The sequence below is a fragment of the Henckelia pumila genome, chromosome 2, assembly GCF_033568475.1.
Source record: "Henckelia pumila isolate YLH828 chromosome 2, ASM3356847v2, whole genome shotgun sequence".
Lineage (NCBI taxonomy): Eukaryota > Viridiplantae > Streptophyta > Magnoliopsida > Lamiales > Gesneriaceae > Henckelia > Henckelia pumila.
This window is the reverse complement of record NC_133121.1, coordinates 159,256,706-159,276,146: the sequence shown is the minus strand read 5'-3', so window position 1 is coordinate 159,276,146 and position 19,441 is coordinate 159,256,706. Positions and strand designations below refer to the sequence as shown.

General features: G+C 38.6%; 1 protein-coding gene across 1 annotated transcript; it reads right to left on the bottom strand.

Annotated features, from left to right (window-relative positions):
* Window positions 1-7,408: 7,408 nt before the first annotated feature.
* On the bottom strand, window positions 7,409-18,931 carry LOC140882164 (calcium and calcium/calmodulin-dependent serine/threonine-protein kinase-like). Its single transcript, XM_073287970.1, has 7 exons — window positions 18,109-18,931; window positions 17,896-17,950; window positions 17,686-17,796; window positions 17,315-17,547; window positions 17,017-17,221; window positions 7,912-7,971; window positions 7,409-7,772 (listed from the first exon to the last, which is right to left on the bottom strand). Exons 1-7 carry the CDS (start codon window positions 18,804-18,806, stop codon window positions 7,596-7,598), a joined length of 1,539 nt encoding a protein of 512 aa, XP_073144071.1. The 5' UTR covers window positions 18,807-18,931; the 3' UTR covers window positions 7,409-7,595.
* Between the last annotated feature and the right edge of the window lie 510 nt (window positions 18,932-19,441).

Here is a 19,441-nt window from a genome sequence, read left to right as displayed (position 1 = left end):
CGGTTTTCTATAAAACCGTTGTCTTTTGAGTGATGTGTATTGCCAATTTTCTTGTAGTGATTGGATTAAATAACAGTTAATTACTAAAACTGGGTTCGGGCTACTACATTCTCCCCCACTTAAGATATTTCGTCCTCGAAATCAGATCTTAAGTACCAAATGTAAAACAAGGTGCAGAAACATTCTCTTATTCAAATTGCAAAATTTACAGAGTTTACAACTGAATACAATTCAAAAATGAAATCAAAATAACTCAGGATGTTCTGTGCGCATCCTGCTTTCGAGCTCCCAAGTGGTTTCTTCAGTGCTTCGGCGCTGCCACTGAACTAAAACCAGAGAAATGACTTTATTCCGTAAGACCTTATCCTTATGATCTAGGATATGAATAGGTCTCTCAACATAGGTCAAATCCTTATCTACCTGAACCTCAGACCGCTGTAGAATATGAGACGGATCTGCCAGACACCATCGCAACAGAGATACGTGGAACACGTTGTGAATACTGGATAGATACGGTGGCAAAGCAGAGGATAAGCCAAATCGCCAATGCTCTCTAAGATCTCAAACGGACCGATAAATCTTGGAGACAACTTGGCCTTAAGGCCAAATCTGAGAATCCTGCGGAAAGGTGACACCCTCAGAAACAATTTCTCCCCAACATCAACTGCAGAGGCCTACTCTTAGTGTTAGCATAGCTGGCCTGAAGATCCTGTGCAGTCTTAATCCGTTTCTTGATCTGATCAACAACATCTACTGCCTGCTGGATAAACTCCCATCCCTCAGCCCGCCTCTCCCCCAATTCTTCCCAAAAGAGTGGAGTACGACAACGTCGGCATACAACGCCTCAAAAGGTGTCATCTCAATGCTAGTATGATAGCTGTTGTTGTACGCGAACTCAATTAATGGCAAATGATCCTGCCAGGCTCTACCAAAGTCCATTGTGCAAGCTCGAAGCAAATCCTCCAAAGTAAGGATAGTGCGTTCTAACTGACCATCTGTCTTCGGATGATAGGCAGTACTCAAGCTGAGAGTAGTGCCCATCGCACGCTGAACACTCCCCCAGAACCTAGAAGTGAACCTGGGGTCTCGATCGCTGACAATGCTCACAAGCACTCCATGAAGTTGAACGATCTCCTGAACATACAAACGGGCCATACGATCCACAGTGTACTCTCGGCTATAGGCAATGAAATGCGCTGACTTGGTGAGTCGGTCCACCACAACCCAGATAGCATCACAATTCCTCGAGGACATCGACAAATGGGTCACAAAATCCATCGTGATAAACTCCCATTTCCACTCCGGAATAGGCAGACTATGAAGCAAACCTCCAGGTCGTTGGTGCTCTGCCTTGACCTGCTGACACACCAAACATCTCGAAACATACTGATACACGCTACGTTTCATCCCCTTCCACCAAAACCGAGTACGTAGATCTTTGTACATCTTGTTGATCCCCGGATGAATACTCAACTTGGTGCGATGTTCCTGAGACAAGATCTCCTCTCACAACTCTTCATCCTGCGGAATCACAAGTCTACCAGAAAAACATAGGAAACCATCTGACTGATAGTGAAATCCAGATGTACTGCCCTCGTTGGCTAGATGAGCCAAACGCTGGGTCTTTGAATCAGACATCTGAGCATCTCGAATCCGCGAATACAAAGGTGACTCAGATAAAATTGCAAACATCTAGATACTCTGCATACCTTTCTTGTGCTTGAAGGTATACCCTGAAGAACAACACTCCCCGATCGCACTAGACATAGAACAAGTCTGAAGTGCGGACAGTCGCACCTTGCGACTCAAGGCATCAGCAGTGAGATTAGCAGCTCCCGGATGGTACTTAATCACGCAATCATAGTCCTTAAGCAAATCCATCCAACTCCTCTGCCTCAGTGAACAAATACTTGAGACTCTTGTGGTCGGTGAAGATCTCAAATTTCTCATCATATAGATAATGACGCCAGATCTTCAGAGCAAACACAATAGCTGCCAACTCCAAATCGTGAACTGGATAGTTGTCCTCGTACAACTTCAATTGTCTAGAAGCGTATGCTATCACATGCCCATTCTGAGTCAGGACACAACCTAACCCCTGAAGAGAAGCATCTGTGTAAACCACATACCCTCCAGATCCTGATGGTAATGCCAACACCGGCGCAGAAGTCAACCGTCGTCGAAGCTCACAGAAATTTTCCTCACACTCAGAGGACCACTCGAAATCTACACCCTTGCGGGTAAGCTGCGTCAATGGTCGAGCTAGCTGAGAGAAGTTTTGAATGAAACGATGATAATATCCTGCTAGACCCAGAAAGCTACGGATCTCAGTGACCGTCGTTGGACGCGACCAATTAAGCACAACTTAAATCTTGCTCGGATCAACAGAAATCCCATCCCTGGATATGATATGGCCAAGAAACACCACTCGATCCATCCAGAACTTACACTTTGTCAGTTTGGCGTACAACTGCTCATCCCGAAGAGTCTGTAGTACCACTCGCAAGTGAGAAACATGCTCTTCCGCATTACACAAATACACCAAGATGTCATCAATGAAAACCACGACAAACTTGTCTAAATACTCCCTGAAGACACGGTTCATCAGATCCATAAATATAGCCGGCGCATTAGTCAATCCAAATGGCATCACTAGAAACTCGTAATGCCCATAGCGAGTACGGAATGCAGTCTTGGCTATATCCTGATCTCGGACTCTCAACTGATGATACCCAGATCTCAAGTCAATCTTGGAGTAAACCGAAGTGCCCAGAAGCTGATCAAACAAGTCATCAATACGAGGCAAAGGATATTTGTTCTTCACAGTAACTCGGTTCAGCTGCCGATAGTCAATGCACAACCGCATAGACCCATCCTTCTTCTTCACAAAAAGAAAGGAGCTCCCCAAGGAGATACACTAGGACGAATTTACCCCTTGTCCAACAGATCCTGTAACTAATTCTTCAACTCGCACATCTCTGATGGAGCCAGACGATACGATGCTCGAGAAATAGGAGAAGTACCAGACATCAACTCTATGCCAAACTCAACTTCCCTAACAGGAGGAAAACCCAAAATCTCATCTGGAAATACATCTGGGAATTCATCCACAACAGGAATGCTCTCTATCCCAACGCTCTCAGCGGACAAATCAACTGCATAGATAAGGTAGCCTTTCCCGCCAGACTCTAGAGCTCGACAGGCTCTCAAAGCTGATACCAAAAGAATCGGGGGTCGCGCTCCCTCACCATAGAAAAACCAGCTATCACTCCCATCCGGATGAAAGCGTACTAATCTCTGATAGAAGTCCACTGAAGCTCGATAGGTAGTCAGCATGTCTATCCCCAGAATACAATCGAAGTCATCCATCGCAAGAACCATGAGATTCGATAACAGAATATTCCCTTCGAACTCTAAAGGGCAACCCATCACTAGACGCATAGCCAAAGCAGACTGACCCGTTGGAGTAGAAACAGAAACTAATACGTCTAGTGCAATGCATGGTAACTTATGCCTCTTAACAAAACATGCAGAAATGAAGGAATGAGATGCACCAGTGTCAATAAGTACGATAGCAGGTATACCATAAAGTAGAAATGTACCTGCGATGACCTTCTCATTCTCCTCCACAGCCTGATCATGCCTCAAGGCGAACATCTGGCCAGAAGCCTGCGGTCTCAAATGAGAACTCCCAGCAGGCTGTCCCTGCGACCTCTGCTGAACGGTAGCTTGAGAACCAGATCCTGAACCAGAACCGCCTCCCCCAGACTGTGGACAATCCCTCCGGAGATGACCAACCTCTCCACATAAAAAACAAGCTCCAAAAGCTTTGCGGCATCGGTCGGTCGAATGGTTCTTCCCACAATGATCACACTTGTCCTTCTTCTCGAAACGGACAACACCAGCAGAACCAGAGAAAGAAGAAGTAGATCCGGACTTCTTGAAAGGTTGGGCACGGGGACCCAAATAACTTGCAGGCCTAGACTGAGAAAAAGACCTATTCCGCCGAATGCTATCCTCCGTCTGGTGACAACGGCTCACCAAACCCTCGTAGGTCATGTCATCACCAACTGCCATACGATCATGAATCTCAGGGTTAAGGCCCTGAAGTAACAGATTATACTTCATCTCAGAGCTGTCGGCAATCTCAGGGCAATAAGACAACAGATCAAAGAAATTCTGCTGATACTCGTCAATAGACATGGCTCCATGTCGCAGACTCAGTAGCACTCCCGCCTTCGCCTATCGGAGTGCAGGAAAAAAATACAGCTTCTGAAAAGCTGTGCGGAACTCGGCCCAGGTGGCCACTCCTCTCACCGTAACAAAGGGCGCAGAAGTAAACTTCCACCACCTATGGGCTTGCCCATCCAGAAGGTAACCCAGTGTCTCCATCTTCTAATCCTTAGTGCAGTGGAAAGTCTGGAAAGTCGTCTCCATGCGGTCTAACCAGTTTTCCGCATCCTCTGGAGACTCGCCTCTAATCAAGGGCTTAGGACCCATCTGCAAGAACCGACGCACACTGAAACGATCCTCATCACGTTGACGATGATGACGCTCCCGACGACGCTCACGGTCATCGTCTCCCCAGCGTCCACCTCCACTACCATAGCTACTCTGATCATCGTAGTTCGCCATCTACAAAAGTACCTCACGGTTATCTTATGCAGAATCTAAATTCCCAAGAATACTATGCATGCTCTGATACCATAAATGTAGTGACCCTTACCGAGATCACCTACTAACAAGAACTTAGGCATGCAATTAACTTAATCAAAACAGTAATCAGAATTTAACTGCGGAAACCATAAACAATTATACAATCCCAAGAAAAGGAATCTGTAAATATCTGAATAGTTTATACAACCAAATCGAAAGCTGTATCAACCCAATAACAACAATATAAAACCTAAACGAAGCTCCAGCTGGCTGACTACTGCCTAGCCCCTCTTGGATCCACCCGCCTCGTCCAATCGCAAACCTGCCCCAAGGAATAGGGTATCCAGAAACACATAGTACGAGACGTGAGCATAAAACGCTCAGCACGAGAGTATGAGTATACATGCATGCAAGTGAACTCCCTAAAACTTGAGGTCAAGGATCAGATAACAAAGACAGACCGGGCCCTGGTATGTAGCACGCTGTGCCGTCGCTTCAGGAGGTGGCTCACATACCGAAAATACCAGTGGATATGCGGGACCCAAATCGATGGAAGTCCATCCACTAACAGGATACGGTAAACCCTACTAACAGACATCTCAATAGAGATAGCTCAAGATGTAAATGTATGCAGCATAAAATCATGGCATATAAATCATGCAGTCACATAATATATGCATACTCAGTCAGGATATCTCGAACAGTACTTTCGTACCTCAAATACTAGGCGAGCTCTACCAGCTCTAGGTCTACGCCTATAATCCGCACTTCACTGCCAAATGATACTAATATCATTATAGTGCTCTAAAAGCCTTAACTACGCTATTGCATACTCCTAAATATTTTTAGGAAACAAAAGCTATACCTTCGTCCGTCGTTAGTACTTTGCTGTCGATTGGCTCAAAACTAGGCCACAGCTCCGCTATGACGCTTGGATCGCTATGCAACTTTTGGATTCCCAACGGGATGCCTAGAACTCCCTAGATCTAAGTTAGAAGGCTAAGGAATCGAGAGAGAAGATGTGAAAGGTGTGCTCAAATGTGAACCTCGGCACCCCTATTTATAGACAATGAACGTTGCGTCCGTTCCTCCATCGTTGCATCCGTTCTGCCTGAAGAACGTTGCGTCCGTTCACCATCGTTGCTTTTGATGGTGCCAATGTCATATCAAGTACGTAAGCAGTGACACATTTCTGATGGCACGAACGTTGCATCCGTTCCTAGAACGTTGCTTCCGTTCTGCCTGACCCTCCGGACCATTTCTGATCATTCTGGGTTTAATCCCTGGCTCCGCTAATCCATTAGAAGTCCCCTCAATCATGTTTATTGGATTAAATAACAGTTAATCACTAAAACTGGGTTCGGGCTACTACACTGATTAAGGTTATTTACTGTTTAATTGCATGCTTAAGTCTCTTATTAGTAGGTGATCATGGTGCGGGTCACTACATTTCTACTGGTTCTAAAATGCTTAAAGGAAAATTCTATATGAAATCTATTACGCTTCAGTTATACTAGTTCAACTGAATTCTATCACTCGAATTTTTGTGTGTATTTTCTCAGAATATTGTATAACCCTTGTTCAGAAATCCGAGTACTATTTATAGGGAGAATTTTGATTGTTAAGCCTATCATTTAATGTCATTATTTGCCATGAATTTGAGTTAATGCGTAAGTTATGAATCTGGAGCAGCAACTGTAACTCGATTGAATTCTATCTACTGACTTAAAGTTTTTGGGCGTTTTAGATTTAACTTTTATGGGCTGCTATATGGAACTCAAGGGTACAAGAAAAAAAATCGAAAAGCCGAAAAAGTGGAGAGACTTGGCAGGTTAAGGAGCACTTTCTTCACCAGCATCTAAGTAGAAAATCTCATTTGTTGTATTATTCTAGCTTTCATTTTTGTTAGTGCCGATACTTGTTATTTTGTTGGTTGTTTATGAAATTTCTTCAGAATGTTATAAATATTATTTTCAAATATTGGAAAATTATATATTAAATTTTATTTTCAAATTTTGTATTTTGAATAATTCATAATATTGAAAAATTATATATTATATATTAAAATTTGATTTTTTATCCGAAAAAATACAACGGTTTTTCACCGTTTTCGTTTGTATTTTAAAACTGTTGTTGAAGGACATGTTGTTGAAGGCACGCTCAAATAAAATGGTTGACGAAAAAGACAATGGTTTTCTAGTGTTTTTAACGTTGTCTTTGGACGTTCCTTTTTTAACAGCAGGGCCTTCAACAACAATTTTAAACTACTTACGAAAAAAGTTTTTTAACTATTGTCTTTATCTTTTTTTCTTGTAGTGAAAATAATTAGTATATAATAATACTCCGTGAAATGTGTGATTTCATTTCAACTCAGTGAGACTAGACTTAATAAGTATATAATAAAATAGTTGTTTATGGTTGAGGATGCAATGAACATTTTAATTTGAGGTTGTTGAGTCATCTTTGGATGAGATGATCCCCTTTTTATATTAGTTCATGATTTAGACACAAGGAGTAAAAATTGAAATTTTGGCACTTTATATTTGCCTTTGCATTATTTTGATAATATATTTTGTTAAAATATATGTTTCGATCAACCATCTTTAATTATTTTAAAATGTAAGTGGTTTTTTTTCGACATGAATATATATCGATGTGTGTTGTATTATTTCTACACTATCATCGAAATCTAACATAACTAAAATTACAAAAAAGTAAAAGATACATAACTAAGACACACAACAAAAGAAAAACCAAAATCGTGAAGAGCCCAACACTATATATATAAGAGCCAAAATTACATTTTTCCAAAACAAAAACATCTGATATAGGGATTAAGTAGGTAAAAAAGAATAATAATAAATACTATTTGGGATTTTTTGTAATATAATATTCTTAAAAGTTTATAGTTGTAGACCGATTAAAAAAAGACATGCATACTAAATTGGGCGGAGCGAGGAGAGGACAGCGTCTTGAAGAGAGCTGTCTCTTTGCATGGCAGCCTTGAACTCTTCGAAGGTGACTTTTCCATCATTGTTGGCGTCCATTACATCAAATATCTCGTCTAGTTTTCCTGCTTCTGTTATGTCTATTGGAAGGCACTCATCAGGTAATGCCTGCAGTTTATTTCCACAAAATTTATTATTATATAATATATAAGTTAACTTGTACTCAATCAATGAATATTGACCAATTGTGATTATATATATATATATATATATATATATATATATATATACACACACACACACATACCCTTAGCATAGATGCTACTTCTTCCTTGCTGATGCATCCGGAGCGATCCGTATCGTACATCTGATTAAGTAACAAAGATTTAGTATATGGTGATCAAATGCATTTTTCCCTCTAGTTTTTGTAAATTTGGGGGGTCATGAAATCGACCATTTTCGGTGGAAAATTTCATTTAAGTTCATATTAATTTCGAATTTCATAAGTTTAGGATTTCATGTGACCGCGTGAATAATATACTAAATCCCAAAATCTCTAAACAAAAGGGACGAAAATTCAGTATTATCTATACAACCATTAAAGATTAGTTGTTTTTGCAATATTTTTAAAATTACAATGCATCTTGTGCCTATATTTCAACTGGAAATTTCTCCCTTTTCCAAAATACGGGAGAAGAAAAGCATTTTGCTATTAGAGTTCAATTTCGCTTTCCATTTATTATGAGAATGTGTTGGGGAACTTATTGTAGAGCCCTTTTTGATATTGGGAAAGATAGCCAAAATTTAATTGATTTTTCGTATAGCGGAAGCATTTGATTCTTTTGCTCTTCAATGATAATATCCGATCAAATTATTTACATGATATCAATATCTACCATGATAATAAGCACGAAAAAAAACAACACAAGAACTTTTACACGAAAAACCGCAAAACCAAAGTTCAAAAAGAAAAATATCCACTATATCAATAATGGGTACAAAGCATTCCTACAACAATAGAAGATAACAACAACTCTCCCTAGAACAACTTAAGGGATACCAAGAACTTCAAGAATAATAATTCTTGGATGAAAACTCAATCTTACTTTTCAAGTGGAACTCACACAACTCTAATCACGTAGAAAATTCTTTCTGATGTGGAAGATCGAACAGTGTCGCAACCACAGAGCATATTAAAATTTATCTAAATGACTAGGCTATACAACACTCAATATTGTATGCATTTTCTTTGCTTTCTTGGGATTGTTTGGAGCAATTGTATTGAGGTCTATTTATATGAAAAATTTTGGGTGGTAGGTAAAGTGTGAAACCATGGCAATGTGAATGGCTTTAAGTTTATAGCCATCATGGTTGAGGTTTGTTGAATGCAAAGTCAAAAAATGAGTTTGAATTCCAACAATTCTCCCCCTCAAGCTCAATTTGTAGTTTCAATCAGACTCGCTGCACTTTTACAGCTTTCCAAATTTTTTTTGGCAGTGACTTTGTAAACGTATCGGAACCATTTTCATCGGTATGTATCTTCTCAAGATGTAACAACTTGACGTTTAACGTGTCTCGGATCTAATGATACCTCATATCAATATGCTTCGATCTTGAGTGAAAACTAGAGTTTTTACTCAGATGGATTGCACTCTGACTATCATAGTGGAGCATAAACTTGTATGTCCTTAGACCTAACTCTATTAGAAACTTCTTCAACCATAGAAATTTTTTGCATGCTTCGGTTGTGGCTATGTACTCTGCTTCTGTTGTAGATAATGCCACACACTTTTGAAGTTTTGATTGCCATAAAACTGCTCCTTCTGCAAATGTCATCAAGTATCTGGATGTGGTGTAGCACCTAGGATTTCATAATTTAAATTCCATGCCTAAATTCTTTTTTTTAATATATAATTATGATTTTTAATTACTTGGAATTAATTGCTTAAGTTTCCTTTAAAGTTGAAGTGCTCAAATATTTTAAGTTATTTATTATTGAAATTTTTGAGACAGTGACTTCCGGTTTCGGTGTTTGGCGATGGTGGATTTCGGCGGTAAATTCCAAGATTGTTATTTTAAAAGTTAATAGGGAGGTAGGAGGAAATTAGCTGAGAGTTTGAAAGTTAGAAGTTTCCGGGTATCAGAAATCTTTTTTTATTTATTATTGCAATATTGAGCTTATTATTTAACTTTTTCAAAAGTTTAAATTTTCATAAACCCGGATTAGTAAAAACCAATATAATATTTTTAATTTGGGGTTTTAAACTTATAAATTTTATTAGTGTAAGTTAGTAGACAAAAGTTGTAATACTTTAAAGTTGTACTTTTAAAGCAACACTCACACCTACTTTTAAATACTTACACTTATGCTTACACACATGTACACACTACACACTCAAACTTTTAAAACACACTTAAATCAATTTATTTGCAAACCCTAGCCACTCAAACCCTTAGTAGCCGCCCCACTCTCTCATTTCTCCCCTCCCCTTTGGCCGTTCCCTTTCTTGAAAGTTCCAGCCGCCGCCACCGCCTTCCACCACCGCTGCCGTCGCCGGAGGACCACCAAGGGAGGTGTAGCTCGTGTTTGGTCAAGTGTTCCAGCCCCTTTCCCCTTCCTTGGTTTGATTTCTTTGTAGTTAAGAGTGAAGGCAAGTATATGCAATTCCTTGGGCATTCAAGCAAGCTATTATGCACTTGCTCTACATCTTTTCTTAAATTTCGAAATGCACATGATTTTCAACATGTAGGGTTCGTTTTTTACTGGAATTTCAGTAGGGTGTTTGGTGATTTTTGAAATTTGATTGAGCATGGAGTCTAAAGTGTTGTATGGTGATTTGTGATAGGAGGCATGAGGTGTTTTGAATGCATATTGACATTTTCGAAAATTTCAGAAGTTACATGCCCTATAATTCGAAACTTTTCATGGGTTAGGGCTGATATTGAAGGGTGTTTGAAGCATTCTGATACTTTGCTTTGGGCTTGATTGAATTCCCATGAGTTTGATGCATGTTGGTGTATGTTCAAGTTGTTTTTCTTGAAATGTGGTGTTGAAAGGTGGTGAGGGCTTCCTAAGTGGTTGGGGTAAGTCCTAAGAGGCATCAATAAGTGTGTTTGGTGGTTTGGAAGGAGGTATAAGTAAGGATAAGGGGCTTGGAGGTGTTTCCTCAACGTAGAAGTGTTGTAAAGTGATGTGTGCTTGGGGCAGGGGCTACTGATTTTGGAGCGGGGTAGGCATCAAGCGAGGTCTGGGCGTGTCTAGGTCTGGTCCTAGGCCAAGGTTATGATATGATGACCGTGTCGGTATAAAATGGGCTCGTTTCGGTTAAGTTTTCAATGGGTTAAGGGTCTTTGAAGTTGAGGTATCGGTGCAGAATTTTAGGAGAAAAAAGGGGCTGTCCGGAGTTGGTTTGTGCTTGTATTTCATGGGCTGTAAAATGAGGTTACAAACTAGACCTATGGTTAGTTTGTAGTGTTTGGAGAGTGTCGGTTCGAGCGGGGTCGAATTCGGTTAAGGTAAGATCGAGTTAAGGGCTTTTTAGTGTGCTTACTTGGGTTATGCCTTGGTTGCAAAAAATAGAGTTAAAGTTGGGTATTAGCACCTAGGGACAGCCACTCTCACACTTAACACCCACAATTTTGTGTTGAGTTTCATTCCCATAGTTGCATACATGTGTGCTTGAGTCTCGTCTTTGAGCCGAGCGAAATGTTACAAAGGAAGTCGCTTTTATTCATGCATGCTAAGTATTTTGAGCCGAGTCAAAGAAGAAAAAAGAAAATATTTTTTTGAACGAAGTGATTTGATTGTGACGAGATAGGATATTGATGGGTGGGGGATGTCTCACTCACTTGCCAAATAGATGGGTAGATCGAGATCGGGAGACATCTCGGGATCCCTACCAAAATAGTCGGGTAGTGTGAGATCGGGAGAAATCTCGGGATCCCTACCAAATGACAGATAAAGGGGTAAGTCGCGTCGGGAGAAATCTCGGCATCTTGCCGGCATAGTGCACTGCAGCCATTGATCGATCAAAACAGAGGGTCACAATTCAAGAATCTAAGTTTACAGTTTCAGTTTCAGTATCAGTTTGACTCGTCTTAATGCATTCAGTTTTCAGTCATGCATGAGTTTCAGTTAAGTTAGGAAAGTTCTAGAGTTTCATAGCGTGAGTTGGCGTGTGTTCATTGTTTACATGTGGTCTCATTCCCTTGCAGCATGCGCATTCTTACGGCTTAAGTTTCAAGTATATTATGTACAGTATTTTGAGTATTACTGCAGTTATTTTAAACTCTTGTTATTACACTGTTTATACTTGCTGGGTCATTAGACTCACTATGCTTGTTTGTTTGCCAGGTGAGGAGGAGTACCTAGGGACCGAGGGGTAGGATCCTTGAGGTTAAGGTCACTGGCGGTGCAAGGCCCTATGACTGTTGCTGTTTTTATTTTAAGTTCCGCATAAGACTTGTTTTGAAATAAAGAATTTTACTATGAGTGCTTTCAGTATTAGCCAGGATGTGTTTTCCCTGTGCTTGAATTTTTATGATTTGAAGTTTGTTATCGCTATTATTGCAACCGTGTGGGGTTACTTTTATATTCGAATTTTATGATTATCGCAGTTTGGATTTCTTTTATCACTTTTACTTCTTTATGTTAGAATTGCTGCATCTGACAGAGTGGTTTGTTTACTTTCAAACAAGTAATGGCAAATTTTTTTAAAATCCGCATTTTATTTATTATTTAATTAAGTTTAGAGGTTAGAGTCATTTCATGTGAACTTTCTAGAATCAACATCACCAGCCATATCTGCATCAGTATAGCCTTCTAACACAGGTTGGTTAGTTCCAAATCTCAAGAAAAATCTAGAAGTACCTCTCAGATATCGAAATATCCACTTTACTGCTAATCAGTTATCTTTGCCAGGATTTGAGAGAAATCGACTTACCACGCCAACTGTGTGAGCGAGATCAGGTCTCGTACACACCATTGCATACATCAAGCTGCCGACTGATGAAGCATAAGGAACATTTTCCATTCCTTTCTTTTCTTTATCACTTGTGGGACATTGGACTGAACTTAGTTTGAAATGCCCCACAAGTGGAGTACCAACAGTATTTGCCTTATCCATTTTGAATCTTTCAAGAACTTTTTCAATGTATTGTTCTTGAGATAACCATAATTTCTTATTTGACCTATCCCTGGAGATCTTTATTCCAAGAATTTGTTTTGCTGGTCCTAATTTTTTCATTGCAAAAGACTTATCAAGCTCCCCCTTAAGCTTATTTATCATGAATAAATCATGGTCAATGATCAACATGTCGTAAACATACAACAATAGTATGATGATATCATTGTCATCATATTTCTTAAGAAATACGCAGTGATCGGAACTGGTTCTCTCCTATACCTGTGATTCATCGTGAATGAATCAAACTTTTTGTACCACTGCCTTGGGGCTTGCTTCAATCCATACAAGCTTTTGTTCAACCGACACACCATGTTCTCTTTGCCTTTGACTTTGAATCCTTCTGGATGGTCCATATATATTTCTTCATCTAGATCACCATGAAGAAATGCGGTCTTGACATTGAGTTGTTCTATCTTCAAATCCATACTAGTGTCAAGTCCAAGAACAACTCTGATAGAAGACATCTTCACCACTGGTGATAAAATTTCATCAAAATAAACACCTTTCTTTTGTTTGAAACCTTTTACAACTAGCCTTGATTTGTGCCTTATTCGTGATCCATTGTTTTTCAATCTTCAACCTGTAAACCCATTTATTTTAAGTGCTCTCTTACCTTTTGGTAGCTTTACCAATCATAGGTGAGATTGTCATGAAGCGATTGCTTCTAAATCCTTCATCGCTTCGATCCACTTATCTTTTTGGGCACTTGATACAACTTATTTAAAACTTTCTGTTTCTCCGCCATTAGTGAGCGTCACATATTCATGTGGACTGTATCTTGTAAAAGGTATTCTTTGTCTGGTTGACCTTCTAATCCCTGTCTCGGAAGGTGAATCTGAAGAGTTGTCTTGAGTATCATCTGGCTCAACTAACTCTTCATGTTCAGTCTGCATATCTCCCCCATGATCATGAAATATGGGTGAATGAACTGGATCTAGATTGAAGGGGATTTCTGAACTGGATTATTGTGATTCTTTATTGTGTTCAACATCACACTTCAAGAAATACATCATTTCGACTTCTAAAAATCTTTTGATTTACTGGATCCCATAGTCGGCATCTGAACTCTACATGGCCATAACCCAAAAATATGCACTTTTTGGATTTATCATAAAGCTTGGATCTTTCATCTTTTGGAATATGAGCAAAGGATTTGCATCCAAACAAGTGTTTGTAAGAGACATCATTCCTAATCCAAACTCTGTCAGGAACATCACCATCTAACGGAGCTGGTGGAGAAAGGTTGATCAAATCAATCACAGTTCTCATAGCTTCACCCCAAAAGGAATTGGGCAATTTGGACTGAGATAACATACATTTTATCCTCTCACAAATTGTTATGTTCATTCTTTCAGCTACACCATTGTGCTGAGGTGTTTTTAGAAAACTTTTCTCAAGCCTGATACCATGAGTTGATCAATATTGTTAAAATGAACCCCTGTATTCACCACCATTGTCTGCGCAAACACATTTCAATTTCATTCCAGTTTCTCTTTCAAATTTTGTGTGAAAATTCTTAAAGATCTCAAGAACATGATCTTTAGATTTTAGCGCAAAACACCAGACCTTTTGGGAGAAATCAACGATAAAGGTTACAAAATATAGAGCACCATCGAGATTTCTGTCTTTCATGTAACACAAGTCTGTGTGAACTAAATCCAAGCATTGAGATTTTATAGATGGAGAAAATTTTTGAAATGCAACTCTGTATTGTTTTCCAGCTAAAAAATCAACACAGGTTTCCAAGTGCATACCAGATACTTCAGGTAGGAGTTTCTTTCTAGACAATGTTTCCATTCCCTTTTGGCTTATATGTCCAAGTCTCTTGTGTCATAATTCAATGGAGGAATTTTACATAGATACATTAACCTCTCTACTGGATACCTTAGCCTGCATCAGATAGAGAGAGTTCTGCTTTACACCTCTAGCAATAATGAGAGAACCTTTGGTGAGTTTCCATTTTCCTTCACCAAAGTTACTCGCGCAGCCTTCATCATCAAGCATTATAGTAGAAATGATAATAAGTTGAATATCTGGAACATGGCGAACTTCTTTGAGAGTGAGATGAGATCCTATATCTGTCTCCAAGACAACACTCCCCATACCAATGATTTCTGTCAAACCTTGATTTATCATTCTAACTTTTCCAAAGTTTCCATGTGAGTAGGACGCAAACATATCTCTGTGTGGAGTGATATGATATGAAGCTCTAGAATCAATAATCCAATTAGTTTGTTGGTATGTTAGGCTGAAACACGCGTCATCGCCAAGAATGATAATATCTCCATCAAATGTAAATGCAGTTGTGTTTTTTTCTTCTAACTTTGTATCATTCCTTTGATCTCTTTTCTTTTTCCTGCACTCTCTTTCATAATGGTTTGGACCTCCACAATAATGGCACTTGAATTCTTTTCTGGTCTTAGACTTCCTCTTGGATTTGTCTCTTCCTGTCTGAGGCCCTCTGGTGTAATTTCGTCCTCGATTATCAATTGTTTCTGTAACCAATGCCTTTGTTTCAGAGTTATATTCCTGCTCTTTTCTTATAGACTCTTCAGTGAGAAGACAATCTTTGACTGTTTGTAATGTCATTTTTTCATCAAGAGCAAGATTATTGAGTGATAACAAGAGTATCCCAACTATCTGGCAAAGACCTCAATAATAACAAGGCTATAAATTCATCATCTAGGGCAATCTTCATGGTGGTGGATTTGTTGATTAAACCCTGGTTAGCATTTTGGTGCTCCGTCATATTTGCACTTTCTTTGTATCTTAGTCGTGCGATACTTCTAATAATTGAAGCTTTGTTCAAGGCATTCTTCCTCTCAAACATAGCTTCAATTTTTCTCCATAAAGCATCAGCTTTATCCTCGTTTGCAAAGTGATGGAAGATACTATGTTCGATAAAATGTCGTATGTAACCGACAGTTATCCGATGCAGTATAGTCCATTCTTCATTTGATTGATTTTCTGGCTTGGCTTCATCACCACTCAATGGAAAATACAGATCCTTGCAATATAACAGATCCAACATGCTTGCCTTCCATATGGAATAGTTTGACCCATTCAGTTTGAACATTCCTACAAGGGATTCCTCCATTGGACGTGGCTCTGATACCACTTGTTGGGAAAGATCCCAAATTTAATTTACTTTTCGTATAGCGGAAGCGTTGGATACCAAGACCTTCAAGAATAATAATTTTTGGATGACAACTAAATCTCATTTTTCATGTTGAACTCACACAACTCTAATCCTGTAGAAAATGCTTTCTAATGTGGAAGATCGGACAGTGCCGCAACCACGGAGCATATTAAAATTTATCTAAATGACTAGGCTATACAACACTCAATATTGTATGTATTTTCTTTGCTTTCTTGGGATGGTTTAGAGCAATTGTATTGGGGTCTATTTATAGGCAAAATTTTGGAGGGTAGGTAAAGTATGAAACCATGGTAATGTGAATGACTTTAAGTTTATAGACATCATGGTTGAGGTTTGTTGAATGCAAAGTCAAAAAATGAGTTTGAATTCAACACTTGATACATAGCTACTTCAAAGGAGTTCTAGTAAGGAGATAAGAAAAACAGTGGGGTGTTATGTTTTTAAGGGATAATTTGTGATATTAATACAAGTTGGATATTATTTTGAATAAAAGTTTAATATAGACAAAAGATGAGTTGAAATTATAAAATGTTGGCTGTGAGATCTAATTATTAAAAACTTGTTTCGTGCTTTAAAAAAATAAAAAGTTAGCATGATCTATTTTTTAAATAAGTATTATAGCACCATATTTTTAAACACTTGGAAAGACCAGATGAAAAATTTATAATTAGATATATGTTTTTTTTATATCTTATACATAATAGAAAAGAGGTATTTGATTAACAATATTAATTAACACACACTATGATTAATTAATGGTAGAGTAATAAAGTAGTAAATAAGAATAGGAAAAGAAATTCGCAATTCAAATTGGTTTATTTATATGTACGGCAGATTATAAGATGGTTTTATTAAACATTTAGCATAGTGTCAGCAACCATTTTATAAAACCACAAGCATCATATAAGACTTTTTAAATAATTTAATTAATTAATATAAGCTGAGACAAGCACACTCGTAATACCAATATCTGAATGACCATGCATATATATATTTAGATGTAGTTGTAATTTAAGAGTAATCCATCCAAAGTTATAACAAATAGAGAGGGGTCGGAGTTCATGACCTGAAAGCAAAGGCGAAGCGCATCATCTCCTTTTGAATACTTGAGACTCGAAAATCCCCCAACGATTTCTCTCATATCAACGCTCCCATCCCTGTTGTCATCGAACAGATCAAAGATTCGCGGTGCAAGAGGGACTAGGGACAACATCTCCATGGCTTTCAACACCTCCTCGAATTCGGGCAACGTAGCCTGATCATTCTTACATCTGCAATTAATATTAATTAGCCATCATCAGACCATCTACAATGTAGTCGTACTCTGTACTGTTAGATTAGAGGGCACAGGGCATAATTGCTACATGTTCTTGAAGTTGGTCCTGAGATTTTCAAGTTCCTCGGGCTTGAGATCGTATGATCCCACCAAACTCTTGAGTTTCTTAGTTTTCAAGGAGAAGCTGCTGCTGAGCACACTAGCCATAGCAGCCGCACGAAACTTGCGCCTAGCGTTGAAGCTCTGCAACCGTGAAACTATTTCCGCATCCATCTCTTCTTCCTTCGCTTGGTCACCCGTCACCCATGGATGCTGAAGAATCTACAAAATTCGAGAAATCGTTATATATGCACTCGCTCATCAACAAAAGTTTCCGTGTACTTGTATGGGACTCTAGCATTAGATGATCACATAACACTAGACATGTAAAATGACCGAACTTTTGTTTGATTATGACACCTCTTCGGCGCTTGGTCTCATGTCGGGATCGACTTTCAAAAGGCTGCTGATTAATTGTTTTACTGATGATGAGATTTTCTTCCATGTTTTCTCATAGAAACTGAACTGTCCCTGTTCCCATAAATTAATGTTGAATTAGCATTAGAGATTAATAATTGCTGGAAATCTGAACTCAGATTTACAACTTAATGGAAGAACTGGAAAGTTTACATTTAATATCATTTGCTGCTTCTGCCTGTTTGACTGGGCAATAAAAGGAGGGTACCTGAAAATTAAATTACAGAGATGTTTATGTATATATATCTTTATCTTTACTATCTTTACTATATATATTACTCATTTTATCATATATATGTTAAGCATGATCGATCTGATTATGATAATATATAAAAAAAAAATTCAGTTCTGATCATGTTTACTGACCCGGAGAGGAGTATATAGAGGATGACACCAAGTGACCAGATATCGCTTTTTGAAGTAACCTTGTTGCGAGACAAGGCCTCTGGAGAGACATAGTCGATCGAGCCGAACAATCCCACGACAGGATCAGTGAAATCCTCCACGGAACTCAGTCCGAAATCCATGATCTTCAATGGAGAATGCTCATCTCTAGTCAAGAATAGGCAGTTCTCAGGCTTCAAATCCCTGTGCACGACGTTGGCACGGTGCAGCGCTGCTAGCCCTTGCGCAAGCTGTCTAATGACCACTGCTGCGTCTGACTCCGAAAAGCTTGCCTTAGCCACAATCCGATCGAAAAGCTCACCTCCAGAGCAGAGCTCCAGAATGAGATGAACACCGCTATTGTCTTCACAAACATCGTATAGGTGGATGACATTCGGGTGGGGTGAAACGTCTTCCACTATTCTTCTCATCACTACAAGTTCATTTGTCAGCAGTGCATCCGATATTAGGGACTGTTTCATGGCGGTTTTCGAGTTTCTTGGCTCAGTTTCTGAAGGCATGAATGGGCCAAATCTCCTCAGAGTTTTGATGGCTACATGCTTGTTTTCACCACTTTTAGACTTATCTATCCCTTTTTTCACAATCGAGAATCCTCCCCTCCCCAAAATCTCTGTGATTTCATACTCATCACATAGTGATTTTCTTTTTTCTTGTTCCATAAACTTCAATTAATTCCTAATTGGATTATTGCTCGAGGGAATTGGATTTCATTACAAGAAAATGAAAGTGGAATCTTTTGAGTTGAGAAAGTCAACTAAACAATTGGAGAGGGGAGGAAACTTTGATGATTGAGGAATACAAAATTGTTTAGCATATATTTTAATAGTTTGAAACGAGGTGGTTAGACACGGTGTTACATCAGCTAATCCACCAGCTTTTCTTTAAAATTATCTCAACGTGTAATTACTATAGTGTCTTATACCATTGAAATGATAACGCTTTTTTTTTTTTTGGGAGTGATTTAATTAGTAATCTAAAAATATAGATAAAGATTGGATTCAAGATTTTAAAAGAGAAAATATTTTAGAAAAATATTTTTTTAAAAGTAATTTATAAATAAAGTTATTATACAATTACAACATAATTGTAATTTTAAATAATGTTTCACCAAATCAGCTAGAAAGTAGCTAGCATTAGAACATTATTTTAATTATTACACAAACTCTTTTGAGACGTTTTCATGACTCACTTTTATATCACGAATCTTCTATCGGGGTCAACTATGAAAATGTATTACTTTTAATATCAAAAGTATTATTTTTATTGTAAATATAGATAAGGTTTACTCATCTCA